Raw genomic sequence first — 16,576 nt, 5'->3', positions numbered from 1 at the left:
TATACCTAATAAAATTATAAAAATGGATAAGAGACACTTGGGAGAAACTCTGTTTCTCTGCTGACATTTTTACTTTGGCCCAATCAGTGACACTGTGTGTTTACACACTATAATACCCTTAATATAGTCCTTAGGGCTCCACAGCATATGATACCTGCTGAACTTGGTCCTCTCTCTATGTGCAAGAATCATTGAATGTCATGCTGAGGAGAAAGTAAAACTATATTATATGTGTTCTCTTCAAACTTGTTTTCATAAGTGCTTGTTTAAAAACTAGAACAAAAATAACAAAAAATATCAACATGGATGTAATACAAGGCTTTATTATCAAATATAAGCCTGTATACTGTTTATTTTTTCTTATAGTATGAAAGGGTTGACACTGATTTTATATTTTCTTATAAGAATTAATAAATTCCACAAAAAAGAATTTTCATGGTCAAAAAGTTTGGTGTCAACATTTTATGATCAATTGTTCAAAAATGGTTGATCGGTCTCTGCTGATGCTGGTAAAATTGCACTAGTGTCTGTCTGTCTGTCTAAATTAATATAAAAAACTGGGATCTGACTTGTGCTGTAAAGGCCAGGCAATATGATAAGAAAATGACATCCAAGTGTCCCCTGTTATGCTACAAGAATCATGTGTAATGTTATTATTATGCTTTTATGTATTATACTATTTTTAGAAAATGCAAAAATGGGAATTTTCACCAGTAAACTGTCATATGAAATATATAAAACCTAACTTTCATGTAAAAACATTTTTTTAAGAGTTTTTGCCAAAATTAGTGTCACACTGTCAAAAGGGTGTAAATCTTTCCTACACAGACAATTAAACAAACCGCCGTGCCTTTATTGTGAAAGGGAGGAAGTAGTTTCCAGCAGCATAAGCAACGACGCAAACTGCTGCCATCTTGTGGCCAATGTGTGAAATGAGCCGTTTTCTTAGTGTAAAACTTTCCACAGCTGTCCCACAAACGTTGATTCGTGGTACAAAAACGATAGTTGAACAGACATGAGGACAGAGTTTGATATTTTGTGTAATGTCGCTCTTTTTTTTTTTTTTTTTTTAACGTGGTCTGAGCCGCGCAGGTGTCAGCTAAATGAAAGTGAAAGTAAAAGTGAAGCGGGTGCTGCAGACACTTAAGCTAGCTGTGCTCTGTGGAGGAGAGAGATATACGGTAGGTAATCTAAATCAATCCCGATTAACTCAATTTTAAATACATTTTAATGCGTCACAGGTGTATACACAGGTAAATGTGAAACGGCAGGTAGGAGAGCAGGTAACCTAAACGGCCTATTACTGAAGTTACCACCTCAATTAAGAAAGCTACAATGAGAACCAGCAGCTGCAGATATATTTTATGCTCCAGTTGCATTAAATATCTGTAAGGCTTTGTTAATATAACTATAACAGATATTAGTGTTAACGTTTTGCTCATATTTTCCATAAGTGTGATGTAGACAGTTTGAAAAACAGCACCGTTTTATCCCCGGAGTCACAAAATGTGTCTCTGTGGTACTTAGAGTAGATTAAATTAAAAATGCAGGACCTATATTTTTACTTTTTTGCATATTTTATTCAGTGATTAAGGATATATTTGTTGAGAGTAACCCTAATACTGCGAGAGTGGGTGTAAATAAACAAAAACTGAAACCAAAAAACGACACAAAGTATAACAAATAGAGAGGAAATGTGGTTATTTTTAGCCTTTTATAGTTTGGTCCAGTTTGTTATTACACCGTCTCAGGTGAGGTTTTGGTCCAGATGTTTGAGGCTTGAGGATGACCTCATGATCGTGAGCCAAATGCTTCACAAAGCGCTGTGTTTGTACTGTAATCTCTCCTCTGAAGTCATGAAAAATTAGGCTCCTGACTAGTGTTATTACAGTATAAAATTTCATATTACTTTACCTTTTTTTAATTTTAAAATTTTAGTTTCAGTTTACGCTAGTTTCACTCTGTTGCCAGATTTGATCCTTCCATTTTGGAATAGGAAAGGTTTAGTTTCAGTTCAGTTTTACTTTTTATTTTCTCTGATATTTTCTATCGATATTTATGTTCTTATAAAACCACTTAAATGAATGTTGGGCCACAGTAGCAAAAGGTCCTAAATTAACCAAAAGTAATTCAGGCACACACACAGTCATACATACACACATTAAACTTGCGCAAATTATGTACCAATGAGATAGAATATCTTAAAACAGAATTACATGGAGAGATGTGAATTTAAACGTACACCTATGAGATCTAGTTTCCAGCTTCTGTGTGTGTGTCAGGCTTTACAGACCGATGCATGACCACTGATAGGAAACTTCATTTGCGGAGAATGGTTCCTTTTTTATTTAAATGTTTGTGATGAAGATTAACAGATTAGATATGTCCTCATCAGCCACTTGTATCGAAGTAGCAGAGGAGGCAGTTGATAACTGGCAGGTTCTGAGTACTAAAGACTGTAGAGGAGCTAGAAACACTAAATATCATGTAAACATCTCATGCACATGAGCTAGTTGCACACCAACTTTCTGCTGCTTGTTGGAAATGTGATCACATTTACATTTTTAAATGCATAAAGTTCTCGTTTTCCAAATTCTAGTTATTATTTTTATTCCACTAACTAAAAAAAATTTTTTCACTACTAGTTGCAATTTTTTAGTTTGTTTTAGTTAACTGTAACAGCTTCAGTGCTGACAAATACCCTTCATACTACAATAATTAATTAAAAAAAAAAAATAAGAAGATGAAACAAATTAAGCAAACACTAGAAACTAAATGAAACTAAACGAAACCAGATAGAAATTAATAAAGAAAATGTCTATTTAGTGTTTACGTTTCTATTTTCATCTTCTTGTGGAAGGAAAAATGTTAAGGACCATTTACACAGGGACCAATTAACTCATCATGCATTGCTTTGCAGATGATGGTTGGCCACTAGTGGACAGTCCGGGCTCCATGTAGTATTTACTACCAGGTCATATGCCAGTCAGTGGTTTCCTGTGCACTCCTTGTTAGTCGCTCACCTTGAAGGTAATGGCCGTTTGCTTCCTGTATGAACGGTTTTTGGTTGAAGTAGAAGCTTTTCAATCTGATTTAACTATTTTCCTGAGAGAGAGAAAAAGAAGATACTCAAATCAACCAATCAGAACGGTGAAGTTCAAAAGAATCACCTTCCCACTATGAGCTGCTCACACCTGCAATAGTTAACTCTGAACCTTAAGTCCTGTTTGCCCGATTTTCCCCCTCTGGCAGTTTCCACTGTCATTGAGATGATTGGGATTAATAGTTAAATATTTTACAAAAAGACACACGTTTGGGAAATATAATTGTTTTCCTGATAAAGTAAATCTAGATTTTAACACATCTTTTCTGAGTGACTGTAATACTTGCTGTTGTAGGATCCGATTGAGCCTCCTGCGTTTTCACCGCCAACCGAGGGTAAAATGACGGATGTGGCAGCCTCAGGATTTTTCGTCCTTGTTTTCGATGCAGTTCTGGGTTCATCGATGTGGACCGGGCTGCTGCTGCTCGACTGCTCCAGCTGTGGTGGACTGGAAGGCGTGTGGGCCTTTGGAGCTGTAAAATGGGTTTTCCTCCATGTTTTCACCTCTGTGTTGACTGATGGAAAGCCCCAGCCTGTTCTCCACAGGTTGGTGGCGCTCCTTTGCCTTCTTCCTCCCGTGTTTGAAAGTGGACGCTTCCTTAAAGCATCTCCATCTGAGCCTTACTCGGGCCCATCTCCCAATCTCAGCATGCTCCTCTTGGGCCCGATGGCCTCATCTCTGGCCTGTTTAATTTGGGAAAAGGGTCTCAGTGGGAATGGAAAAACAAAAACGGACAGCGTCAAACTGGATACCAGTGGGCTGCTTATGAGGACATTAAAATATTTCAAACCAGACACTCTCTACCTGATCGCAGCGTTCGGTTTCCTCATCTTAGGAGTCATCTGTAAGTATAAAACATTCCCATTTTATAGTGTGTTAGATAGAGCACATGTGTTTATTACAGTGTAAGACTTATGGATCAGAAACATGCAGGCAGAAGTAGCCGTGTTAGGATCAGAGGGTGGAGGGCAAGCTTGTTAGCAAGCACTCCCTCATAAAATATTTCTAAGAGACCGGACTTGCTGTTCTGTGTGCATCAGAGTGGAAACAGAAGCTGCAGAAGTTTGTTTATAGGTTAGGAGGCCTTGAATGTATGTATTTGTCTTCCTGGATTCCAAATCCTGTTAGACCTGAAAGGTCCTGCATGTTACTTAATTCAGAGAAGTAAACAAAACTTCTCTTTTACTCTGTTTAAGGTTTTTTTCTAATCAGCTGGAAGAGAAGGGACCTTTGAGTCTACAAATCCTCTCTAAAACAGTATATAAGTAAAAATTAGACTGTGAGAGCAGATTTTCTCCTATCATTGTTCACTGATAGAGTAAAACCATCGATTCCTGCTGCTGAGTCTGTGTGCTGGGATGGCAGAATTAGCCACGTTGGAATATTTGTTCCAAAGACCAGCACAGATTTGAACCATTCGTTTATGTCCACAAAAGGGCAAATCAATACGAGAGACGAGTTATGTCAACATTAGCATGTTTTATAAGGTCCACGTGCAGGTTTTGGCATTTTAAAAAAATAGGCTGGGCAAGATGATTTCACCATGACAGCACTTTTCGTGCCTGCAGCATGTCCTGGCACCTGTACACTGACTCCACCTGCTCATCCAAGATTTGTCACTTCTGCTAAGAAACCCCTACAAAGAGGGGGCTGGCTTAAAAATGCACAGTCTGTCCTTTATATACGGTCTATCATCAGCACTCATAACCTAGTCAGTAACAAATGTGATTTCCACCACACACTACATGTCCTTAAATACTCACTACGGTTTAATACTGCTTTCGAAATAAGTTTTTAATAAATTTGTTGACTTTGTCCCTGTTTACCTTTGTACCTGTCATTCATCTTTCCTCACAGGTGATACGTTTATCCCGTTGTATCAGGGGAAGGTCATTGATATGCTGAGTGGTAAAGTACTTGAAGCCGGCTTCGGTTATGCGCTCGGAGAGCTGGTTCTCATTTCTCTCGGAAGGTGATGAACCAAAACTGTTCCCACCATTTCTTTGTCTCTCAGATATTTGTAGGAAGAACATTTATTTACTTGGCATCTCTCTGATTTTTTTTGTCTTTCCATCTTAACAGCGCACTCTTCTCTGGCATGAGAGGTGGTATATTTATGTGCACCTTGGCCAGACTGAACAAGAGGCTGAAGCATTTGCTGTTTCACACCCTCCTGAAGCAGGAAGTGCAGTTCTTTGATGATAACAACCCCGGTGAGAGGAGCACGACATGTCTATTAAGATATTTAGGGACTGCATGAATTTGCAGGGTCAACAATGCCAAAGGTTCCCCTAATGAAAATATTAACGCTGATTTAACCCTCGGTAAATGGAGCGTCATCTTAAACTGCAATTGGCCCGACAAACTAGCGTCTAAAAAGCCTCATAATCTAAAACAAACATTGAAGCTGTGCAGATTTAAGCGGTTACTGAACTCTGTCCTTTTCTCTGTTTCACCATCCAGGTCGTCTTTCCTCCCGCTTGCACTCTGACGTGGACAGGATGGGCCGCACGGTAGCGCTGAATGCTAACGCCGTGGTTCGCAGCACAGTAAAAACCTTCCTCATGTTGGTAGTGATGTTACGCCTGTCCTGGGAGCTCACTGTGCTCACCTGCATAGAGATGCCACTCTTAGCTGTAGTGCAAAACAAATACAGCACCTTGTATAAGGTAGGTGTAAAAGGAAGAAAAAACAGCCAGACTTTTCTTTATCTTTTTTCGATGACAGGAAGAAAAATGTTTGCAGCTGGAAAGAATCAAGGATATTAAAAGTGGGAGTCATGAAGACTTTATTTGTTGATCCTGATTTGTTGTCTGACAGGAGCTGAAAGAGCAGATTCAGGACTGCCAAGCTCAGAATGCAGACCTGGCTTCCCAGACGGTCAGCGGGATTCAAACCGTCCGCAGCTTCAAGGCCGAGAAAGACGAAATCAGGAGATATCAGGAGGCTCTGGCGCAGATGCGCGTAGTCAAGAGACGTTCAGGAATCTACAGTTCAGTCTTTCTCCTAGTGCGGAGGGTAAGGCGACAGTCATGTTACAAGCAAGGGAACATGTTTCATTCTCAGCTCTAACTGCATATGTGCTAATATTTAAGCACCAAGAAGAAACGGTACCCTGGTTTCTTAAAGCATTTTAGTATTTCCCCAGTATTTGATATGTGCTGACATGATAATGGATCCTGCTTTGTTTGTTTTTTAGCTCCTTCGCAAGTAACCCTCCTCTCCAAACTCTCTTTATTTAGCTGGTGTCTCTGGGGATAAAGATACTGATGCTGTTACAGGCCCGCACTCTCATCTCGTCCGGAAAGCTCAGCATCGGCAGTCTTGTGTCCTTCTTCTTGTATCAGAAGCCCATGTCAGTCAATTTAAAGGTAAGCCGAATCATTCTGGATATTTATTAACATGTAGTGCCTGTTTTTGATATTCAACGGGTTATTTATGTCGCAGGAGATTTTGTACTGCTATGGTGAAACGGTGGCCACAGTTGGAGTGATTTCCAAAGTGTTCAGCTACCTGGACAGGACACCCAAGTGTAAGGAGGAGGGAGATTTAGCTCCTGACAATCTGCAGGGAAGAATTGTTTTCCAAAATGTCACCTTCAAATATCAAGAGAAACTTGCCCTGAAGGTAACAGTTTCCTAGTGTTACAGTGATGGTTGTGTTCATCCTACAGTGTCACTGTTGGAATGGTGTTAATCATTAATTTGTGAGAGGTGGACAGATTTATGAATGCTGCACTGACGTCTTCTCTCCAGTCAGTGTCGATGGAGCTGCAGCCAGGGAAGATGACGGCGTTGGTGGGTCCCTCCGGCAGTGGAAAGACCACCTGTGTCAGCCTCCTGAAGAGGCTGTATGAGCCCCAGGAGGGTGAGATCCTGCTGGATGGAAAGCCGCTCCACCTTTACAAACACAAATATTTCCATCAAAAGGTACAGACGGCTCATTGTACAGCTTAAATCATTGTACTAAATCAAATAATGTAGGGATGCTCCTGGTACATATGATCTCAGTACTTAATGTGTCTTTAATTGATGCAAACATGTAATCGTATGTTAGATATAGATGCAGTTAATGTTTAAAACTGTGGGTCTAATCTAACATCAGCTTCAAGTCACAGACCTCGGTTCCTCAAATGAATGACACAAAGAGGTCGTCAGAGGGTTTCTGTAAAAGCTTTTCTTGCTTGGAAAGCTGCCGTGTCTAGTCTTGTCTTCAGCTCAAACACTCTTCAGAGTTTTGAGGCTGGAAGATTTTTGTTTGACTGGAGCAGCTGGACCAGTTCTGGGGACGAGGGTGTAAGTGTATTTGATTTACTAGTAGGTCTAGATCTTAAAATAGCACGTGGACAGTGAACCTCCTTCTTTCCACATGTAGCCCAACAAAACTTTGACTCTCAGGTTTTGTTCTTGTGAGACGCGTCAGCTTATTTACTTTAATTGTTTAAATGGTGAAACCACATTAATCCTTTCTTCGTGCAGGTAACCCTGGTTTCCCAGAATCCCGTGCTGTTCTCTGGCTCCCTGAGATACAACATTGAATACGGCCTGCAGGATTGCGGCATCGAGAAGGTGAAAGAAACTGCAAATAATGTCAACGCACACGACTTCATCTCTGAAATGGAGAACGAGTACGACACAGGTACAGAGCCATCTGTGGTATTGTGCCTCACCTCAATCACACGGGTCTAGAGACCACTTGGCAACTGTCTGCCAACCACTGGTTACAGTGGAAAAATGAGCATTACCTGACCAGTTCTGAGTTGTTGCTAAAGCTAATCAAAAGCCTAAAGAGCTGTCAGTGAGCCCCTGGTAACCGCTGGCACTGTGAACCTCGAGCAGGTTGCTTGTCTTTTCTATATGACATAATTGTCTGTTGCTCCTTTTGAAATGTGTCATTAATGCACAACTTTTATTTTGAAGACAAATGTCCTCAGTTTCCAGGAATGTGGAGTAGAGCAGAAAAGTAATAACAGTAGCTTTTAAAGAGATAAAATTAACATTGAGACGAACTGAGTTCAGCTTATTGGTCCACAGCAGTCCCAGTTTATCATGTGACCCCTTGGGAAAACGAAATCCCACCCCTGAAAGACCAGCATGCTTCTGCATATTAACTTTGCCCACAGCGGTGAAAATAATCACTGAAATTTGAAGAGTGTTATTAATGAGTACATACCTACAACATGGAAAAATTCAGATTCATGTTGTTTACTTTTGCTTGATTGCCTTTCTTTACATTACTTCTCTATCTACTCATACTGCATATTGCAGTGAGATATTTCTCTTATAAGCCCCTTGTGTGTGTTTTTTCTTTTCATTACATTCATTACATCAGGAAATAAAAATATATGACAGCTACAGAGGTGATCTAACAAGGAGAAAATGCTCAAGTCAGTTGACAAAATAATCAAGTACAGAGGCACATGTTTAAAATAGATCATGGTGAGCTGCAGATAGGTTTATGAAAGTTAATATTAACTTTTTCTGACAGATGTGAAGTAAGGAAAGTCAGATTTTACAGTTGTAAAATATCCAGCTGGAAGCTGGTAGCCAGGTAAACCACGAGCTATGTTTCAGTAATGATTAACTGTAAAGTTGTGATGGAAAAACCTGAAGCAGGTGCATGTTTTCCACTGTAACCTTGGTCTGTGTTGTTTGTCCTCTCAGATGTAGGAGAAGGTGGGGGTCGTCTTGCAGGAGGACAGAAGCAGTGCATCGCCGTGATCAGAGCTCTGGTTCGAGACCCGCAGGTCATCATTCTGGATGAAGCAACCAGTAAACTGGATGTCGAGGCGCAGCATTCAGTACGTATATAAAAATAAAGCTCAGAAACTTCCATACGACCCTCAGCTTTCCTCACGGTGACCAAACAAGGAAATCCTGCATGCAAGAAGCGTGAATGGGTTTTCTCTGTGTGTGGGTGTGAGTCAAGCAGCTGCTCTTACATATCTGGCGATGAGAAAGTTTGGGCAGTGGGCCAATAACACAAAAAGAAAAAGCAAACCTCCCCTGATTTAGATTTGGCTGGTCTCCTGTTCCTCTCAGGCGAGTCTGGACCGCTTCCATCATGATTTTTAATCTCTTTGATGAAGTGCACCTGAACTTGTACCTCTAGTATGTGTCAAAATGCAGATCCTTCAAAGTTATTTTGTTTTGGAAGTGGACAAAGTCACGGGGTTGCAAATCCATTAATCCACACAGTGGCCCACACCTGATGTGAGTATGTTCACCCCAGATGACTCAGGACAGTCTCACCCTGGTCCCTCTCATCACCCGATCCACCGCCTTCAGGTTTGGAAACTTGTCAGCTCGCGTCCTTCACTCCAGAGTCGTATCAGTTGGTGTTTGCTCTGTAGGTGTGAGGTTTGTTAAGAAATGACAGAGCTCATAGTGCACGTGGTCAAAATAGGGGTTACAGGAAGTGATCTAAACATAAACTCAGGGCTGTGCTCAAAGCATCTCTCCTGACCTGTGGCTCGCTCATCGAGAAGATGAGCGAGCCACATTTGAAACTAGAAAAATTTGCATTTCCTGCGAAAATGCTGTGTGGATGCCTTAACGCTGAAGATGTATGCCGAAAAAAGCTGAAAAAGTTGAGAAAAAAAAAAAACTGCCCTGAGCAGGATTCGAACCTGGCCCTCCTGGTCTAAGGGCTGCTATTTAGCTCATTCTCACAAAGAAGAGGTGGAGAGACTGACAATTGTGCTGAAATGAGCAGAAGCTGCTGAGAATTGTGCTGATAAAAGGTGGAAAGGCTAAAAATGTTTCAGAAGAGGTGAATAAGCAGAATTTGGGCAGAAAAGAGGTGAAAACTCTGAATATTTTGCTGAAAAGAGTTCAATCAGCAGAATTTCTTCTGCATAGATTTCAATCAGCAGAATTTCTGCTCAAAAGAGTTTTTTTCTGAAAACAGCTGAGATTTGTGCTAATAAGAGGTGAAAAGGCTGAAAATTTTGCAGAAAAGAGGTGAATCAGCAGAATTTCTGCTGAAAAGAGGTAAAGAAGCAAAACGTTGCGCTGAAAAGAGATGAATCAGCAGAATTTCTGCTGAAAAGAGTTTTTTTCTGAAAACAGCAGAAAAAACTGAAAATTTTGCTGAAAAGAGTTCAATCAGCAGAATTTCTGCTAAAAATAGGTTTTTGCTGAAAACAGCTGAAAAAGCTGGTATTTGTGCTGAAAAGTGGTGAAAAAACTGAAAATTGTGCTGAAAAGAGTTTAAAAAAAGTTTAACTGTTAACTGAAAGAAATTTTGCCATAAGCGGGACTTAAACCCGGGCCTCCCAGTCTGAGAACGGATGCTCAACTCACTGAGCTAAAACACAGGTCAACCCGGCAGGGAAAATCAGTGAGGCCACTGATAATATGGCAGAAATGGGCAAAAAATATTGCAAAAAAAATTCAATATCTCAAAAAGTATAGAAGTTATGAGCACCAAAAGTCATAGCCAGAAAGAGCAGAATTTTTTAAAGTTTGAACGGAGAAAATTGGCTGAAAACTGAGGGAGTAGTTAACGTCCAAAAAAACGTACGGAAGCAACTTGAAAAAGAAAAATAAAGAATAAAGAGAAACAGGAACTCAATAGTGTGGATGCCTATTACTATAAGACAGTTTTCTAATTTTATGGGCCTGTTGCTGGAACTTGAATGAACATAGCTCTGGCTGTGAGTGCAGAAGCCCCACCCATCTGTTTATGAGTGGCAACCAATCAGATGAAGGGGCTAAACTTGTAACTATAAATTAGAATAGAAATAACACAGAAGCTTAAAGCAGCAACACCCCCAGTCTTGACATGGAAAACAGTAGCCCAAAGATATCTCTGCACACCTGAATCAGAGGCAGGTCGAAGGGAAACCTAAAGCTTTTTGGAATTTTTTAGGGTTTTATGAGTTTAGTATTATTGTAAAGTTGATTTTTTTAAGACTAACCAGTTAATCCAGAAAGTATTTAGCTGATAAACTGATAATAAACACAACCACTACCTGCAGCCAAAGAGGGGAAGAGGTCCACAAAAGAATTGTGTTTGTGAAGTGGCCTCATATTTCTGTGTTCAGGTGCTGAAGGAGATTTTTGCTCGTGGCCGGACGGTGCTGGTCGTGGCTCATCAGCTGAAGACTGTGGAGCAGGCCGATCACATCATCTTCTTGGAGAACGGCGAGGTCGTAGAGGAGGGGACGCACAGTGAGCTGATGGCCAAAAAAGGGCGTTACTATCGTCTGAAGGAGGAGCTGTTCTCTCAGGACAGCCAATGACCTGCTCGTGCTTTCGTCGCACAAATACTTTCGTTTCTAGACAAAGAAGAAGTGATGTTGTTTACCTGTTTGTATCATGAGAAATGAACTGTTCATCATCAGAAAACTTCAAACGGCAGAAGTGTTACTGCAATGTTTGGTCGGTCAGAGGAGCTCAACTCGTCCATCCTCGTTTATTTATCTGGGAGGAAACGTTTGAAGTGGAGAGAATATTATAATCATGACCTTTAGCTACCATGGGTAACTACATTTTGAGAGTATAGTTCATATATGCAATTTATTGGCAGTATTAGAGGAAAAATGTGGGGTTTCCTGCCAGTAAACAATGCAAATAAATATGAATACTCCACATGGCAGCAGAATGGTCATGACATAAAGTGACTCAGATTTAGAGGTCGTCCTCTAAAATGAAGTGTTTTCTGATTCTGTTGTCTCTTTATTTGCTTTAAAATGATGGAGGGCTTCAGTGTTGGTGTGCTCTGAATGTCAAGGACTGTTTTTCTCACTGCCTTTTGTGCTCCATGTGTTAAAGCTTTGCTGTGAATCACGGGTTAAACTCCTTAAAGAAGCCCTCGCTCTAACAGAAGCTCCTGTTAAGGTGAGACTTTGTCACTGACATTCGTCACTCCTCCTGTCAGAGTTATCATCACCTGTGGTTTCCACCGTGAATCATGGTGTCTTTTCCTGAAACTCCAGAAATATTATTTTTAGTGGATTTTGTTCACTGATGTACTTTTTTAAACTATACTTATTAAAATTGCTTTTGAAGAAAAATTGATGGAAATTTTTGAGTCCTGATCCGTTCCAGTTTTTTACTTCGGTCGTTTCTCTTCCTTATTAAGACTTCCTCATTGGAGGTCAGCTTCATTTAATGTTGAAACCTCATGTATACTGAAGGATAACTTAGAGGATGTGTTTTTATATAAATCAAAAACTGGATTTTGTTCCTTACGAGCTCCACAGTGCAGAGGAGACACAAATCCCTGGGACTGTTATGGCAGGAGTCCACTTAAATGTTAATATCTCCTCCTGCTGCTGCCTCCTTTTCTATCCATGGATGATCACTGACAAGCTGATTTTTGCCTGCAAACTTTTACTGGAAGATGGAAAGAAAACAAAGCTGTAGAGACCAAATAAGTGGAATAAGATACCAAAAAACCTGGCTGAACAGAACGAGGTTCAAACACTGAAAAACAAGTATAAAATAAACAGATTAATTTAAAAACAACAAGTGTTTTCATCCAAATTCCCTCCAGGGCTATGAAAGGATATTTCCACATTTTTGACTTGCAAATATGTTTCTATTCTTGTGCAGATAAGCCTATTTTGGCTTCACTTCCGCATGTTCTTGGCAGGCTTTTACATCTGCTTTCTTGTTTTTATGTTCATGGGAAGACTTTCACGTTTCCTGTTTTGCCGAACCCCTCCTTTATCATTTTATTTAGCATCATTTGTAAACGCCGAAAAAATCTTAGGTCTTCAAAAAAAATTTCTAAAGCTTTGAATAGTTCCTCTGTGTAGAAAACATTAACACTAGTTCATACTATGTAACACAATTTAATGGGCTACATGTTTAACTTCCAACACCAATAATAGAGTTGCTATTGTAACCGGTGTAATTATAACAAGATGTGATTTATGACCCTGTTACACTATGACACTATCAATATTCGGATCGATCCACCTACTTCGGCAGGGGTTCAACGTCCGAGTGAGAGAGTGTAAGCGGGTTGAGCCTTATCAGAAGAGGAGTTAACAGCCTGTCGCTCAGTTCTCTGCTGGAGACGAAAAACCTCAGCTCAAGCTTTGTGTCCCGGAGGCGGCCAGCTGCACACAATGATCCCCACCGTTGCCTTCTGCACTCCAACTATGCGCAATTGCGCTTTTTTCAGAGGTTTAAAGCTTTTTCAGAGGCCATGGACACGCCAGCCAGGACTAACTACATCCACTCGGTGAGTGAGCCGTGGAAGGTAAAATAAGAGAAAGCGCTTTCGCTTTAAAGCAAAGCTCCTGGGCGGGGGTCTTGGAATTGGAAGTGAGTAAACGCTCCTCAAAATAGCATCAACCGCAGAAAAACTAATGCGCTCGGTGGTATGTTAAATGACCGTCTTTTCTACCAAGAAACATCCGTTTGTATCGACTTGAAAGTTTTGTTTCCGTCTGCAGAACTCACCCCCAGGATTAGTGGTCTCGGGTCTAGCGTTGCGCTGTCTCAAGCTCGGATATTTTGTGCGCAGACTTTGCAGCTAAAACTGTTAAAATCAGAAGGAAATCAGAAAACTTCACAAATCCCTGAGGAAATTCTGTGGTCACAGTCGCTCCAGGATTTTGGAAACGGCGATAATACAACCCATAGCAAAGTGTGCATTATTGCAGTGTGTGTTGTTGTTGTTTTAGATGGAGGAGTTGTGTGGAGAGATCAACAGGCAGGAAAGTTTTCCTGTGGCTCGGTGGTGCAGCACGTCAGGGAGATCAAAGAAACTGAAGAAAATCTGTTTTCACAATCACGGATATCAACATTATTTCCATTGTGTAGAGATGCAGATCACTGTGTCCACCTCTTGCATCGATGTGATACTTTGAACAGACACAGTAAACATTGATTTAATCAGTGTGCAGAAAGTTCTTTTCTTTATCTTTGGGAATTTTCACCCATGCTCAGCAGCCCTGAATCTTCCTTCCTTCATCTCTGCATGCAGTCAGAAAGTATGTAATGCAGTAGATTCATAAAAATCAAGTCAAAGGCAGTTTTTAAATAAAACAAAACCAAACCTGCGTTGTTGTGATTATAATAATAATAATAATACATTTTATTTAAAAATAGCGCCTTTCAGAGCACCCAAGGACACTGTACAACAAATACACAATATACACAATTATAAGAGTAACAGATAAAAGTTAAAAGGATGCAGAGGTTTAGACATAAGCAATTTTATGAAGAGAAATGTACCTTGTACTGTCCGGCTCTGCTTAACTTGTACAGTCAGCTGTTATGTTACATCCAGAATTGATTAAATCCATGAAAAACATGATGTAAAACTAGCAGATCTGTAACTTTTTGGGTTGTGACACATTCAGCTTTGTTATTTGAGGCCACGTTTCAGTCAATCTTTCACCAGTTTTACCCTGTCCCTCCAAACTCTTCAAATGATTTGACAAATAAGATTTTCATGTGAAATTGTTTAATATTTAACATAAACCAGAAGTGAAAAATACAATATATAGATATAAGGGGTGCAAAAACCAAAACAAAACTCCAGTCTTATTGTCTTACGATGCTTCAGACCGATCGATCCCGTCACTCTGTCAGTAAAAACTCGCCACACAATTACCGCATGCTTTGGCACTCATTTAGGTTGGTTTTAATTCTTCTGCCTGAGCTTGTTCCATCTCTGCTTGCCAGTAAATTTTGTCTTTTGGTATCGTGCCTTCATTTAAGCACCTGTAAGCAAACACAGTGTGCAAAGGCAGCCAGGGAGGTCAAAGGTCTAGAGCAGGGATGGGGAACTTCAGGCCTCCAGGGCTGGTGTCCTGCAGGTTTTAGATCTTACACACACCTGATTCAAGTGATTCATTCATTACCAGGCCTCTGGAGAACTTCAAGACATGTTAAGGAAGGTAATTTAGCCATTTAAATAAGCTGTGTTGGATAAAGGACACATCTAAAACCTGCAGGACACCGGCCCTTGAGGCCTGGAGTTCCCCCACCCCTGATCTACAGTCTGAATCAAATCGGTACAAAAAAGGGGGGAAATCCTTCAAGTTTCCTAAAGCTGACAAAAACAGCTGCTCTGGAGCTCTCCAGGATTTGAGGCCCCCAAAAGGTTCTCTTTGTTTCAGCTAGTTTACAGTAATCTAGTGCCAGTAAATCAGAAACAGAAAAGATGAAGGTTTACGTTGTTGAATCAAGAGGCGTTTAAAACACAGCTGTAAGATTTCAGGCAGTTTGTTTTTTTACACACATTTTACAAGTGTTATAAATCCTGCTCTGGTTCCTCGGTCAATCATTAAAAGTTTCACAAAGAACATGCACCTTTATTTGTATAAAAGCAGGCAATTAATTACTTTGCATGTTTAACCGTTTGATTTCAGTCTTGTGTTTATTCCTAATAGTGTTTGGTTTTTTGGGGGAGAATACTGGAGCTCTGGGCCCCAGACCAGTGTGGATTTGTTTGTTGACCTTTAGTCTTTTTAGTTTTTTTTTTCCCCCTTCTCTGTCTCTGTACACATTTTTATTTTTATTTTTTTTAATTGGTTGAACTGGGATTTAACAACCCCGAGGTTAACTAACATGTAATCAGCATGCAGGGCTCTGTGGGGACTGGTGAGACACACAAACTGTTACTTAGTTTTCAGATCACTGACTGAACTCATTTTGTGACTCTGGTAAAGAGGGTAATAAGGAGAGATCTGCTAACCAGTGATAAGCAACAGACAAATAACTGACCAGAATTTCACTCAACACAGCAAAAACTTCTTGGACACTCGGTGTGGCACAAGAAATCTTATTCTTTGTCATTTAAATACTCGAAAGGGACCATCGGCTCATACATGGTCAGGAAGTCGAGCTCAGTGACATCTCTTTAAACCTGTTGAGTGTATGGTTTTCACAAGGAAGGGGGGGGGGGGCATCCATGGAGGCCATAATGGCTCTTGTAGTGTGCTTAAAACGTGTATTTCTTTTTTCTTTCTTTGTTTTTTTTTCGCCTGTTCCGTTTGGTTCTTCTGTCATCAGAATTATTGTCTAAAGGCAAAGAAAGATGTCCAACATGTTTACTTTACCCGTAAATGGGCCTCCATACCTTGGAGGGCCTGAGATGTCCCTAGACATATAGACACAAACAAACAGGGGCACACACAGATACAGACATCCATTCCACCCTCATGCTCTCAAATGCAATTACTCAGCACAAAACGTGTATTTCTGCTGTAAAGTTGTACATTTTAACACTGGGTCTCTGTTGGGACTAGAGGAGTTGTGGCTTTAAGTATTTCAGCATTGGTTTTATTTTTCAGCCCTGCAGGTTTCTGCTTGTTCCAGACTAAAAACTGTACACAGACACTTGAACTTCCTGCTGTAGTTTGCCCCTATGCTACATATTTCACCGTCTATCCCTTTTTTTTTTCTTTTTTTTTTTGCTGCCTAGCCTGACCTGTCTCCCCAATGTAAGTTTTTATATTGTATGTATTGTCTGTATGGTCGACTAGGTCTGTCATTTCAGCTGCA

At 40.3% G+C, this 16,576-nt stretch overlaps 2 protein-coding genes across 3 annotated transcripts in view; both read left to right on the top strand.

Annotated features, from left to right (window-relative positions):
- The first annotated feature begins 1,100 nt into the window (after nt 1-1,100).
- tap2t (transporter associated with antigen processing, subunit type t, teleost specific) lies at nt 1,101-11,725 on the top strand. The gene is made up of 12 exons (XM_085361609.1): nt 1,101-1,181; nt 3,399-3,948; nt 4,962-5,076; nt 5,187-5,317; nt 5,568-5,773; nt 5,925-6,122; nt 6,347-6,475; nt 6,552-6,731; nt 6,860-7,033; nt 7,583-7,742; nt 8,768-8,904; nt 11,152-11,725. The coding sequence occupies exons 1-12, from the start codon at nt 1,104-1,106 to the stop codon at nt 11,347-11,349; spliced, it is 2,256 nt and encodes a 751-aa protein (XP_085217735.1). The 5' UTR covers nt 1,101-1,103; the 3' UTR covers nt 11,350-11,725.
- A 1,358-nt stretch (nt 11,726-13,083) lies between these two features.
- Nucleotides 13,084-16,576, top strand: part of acsf2 (acyl-CoA synthetase family member 2) — a 33,671-nt gene continuing 30,178 nt past the window's right edge. Inside the window, exon 1 of one of the 2 annotated variants that reach the window (XM_085361611.1) lies at nt 13,084-13,301. In XM_085361611.1, the coding sequence (XP_085217737.1) occupies nt 13,186-13,301 (116 nt within the window). In that variant the 5' untranslated portion in view covers nt 13,084-13,185. The remainder of the gene's footprint in view (nt 13,302-16,576) is intronic. The other variant, XM_085361612.1, reaches the window with a different exon arrangement.

Source organism: Diplotaxodon limnothrissa, linkage group LG8 (genome assembly GCF_057381915.1).
Source record: "Diplotaxodon limnothrissa isolate DT_005_m linkage group LG8, D_limnothrissa_male_GT1.1, whole genome shotgun sequence".
NCBI classification, from domain to species: domain Eukaryota; kingdom Metazoa; phylum Chordata; class Actinopteri; order Cichliformes; family Cichlidae; genus Diplotaxodon; species Diplotaxodon limnothrissa.
The sequence above is the reverse complement of the archived record's forward strand: the minus strand, read 5'-3'. Positions and strand labels throughout refer to the sequence as shown.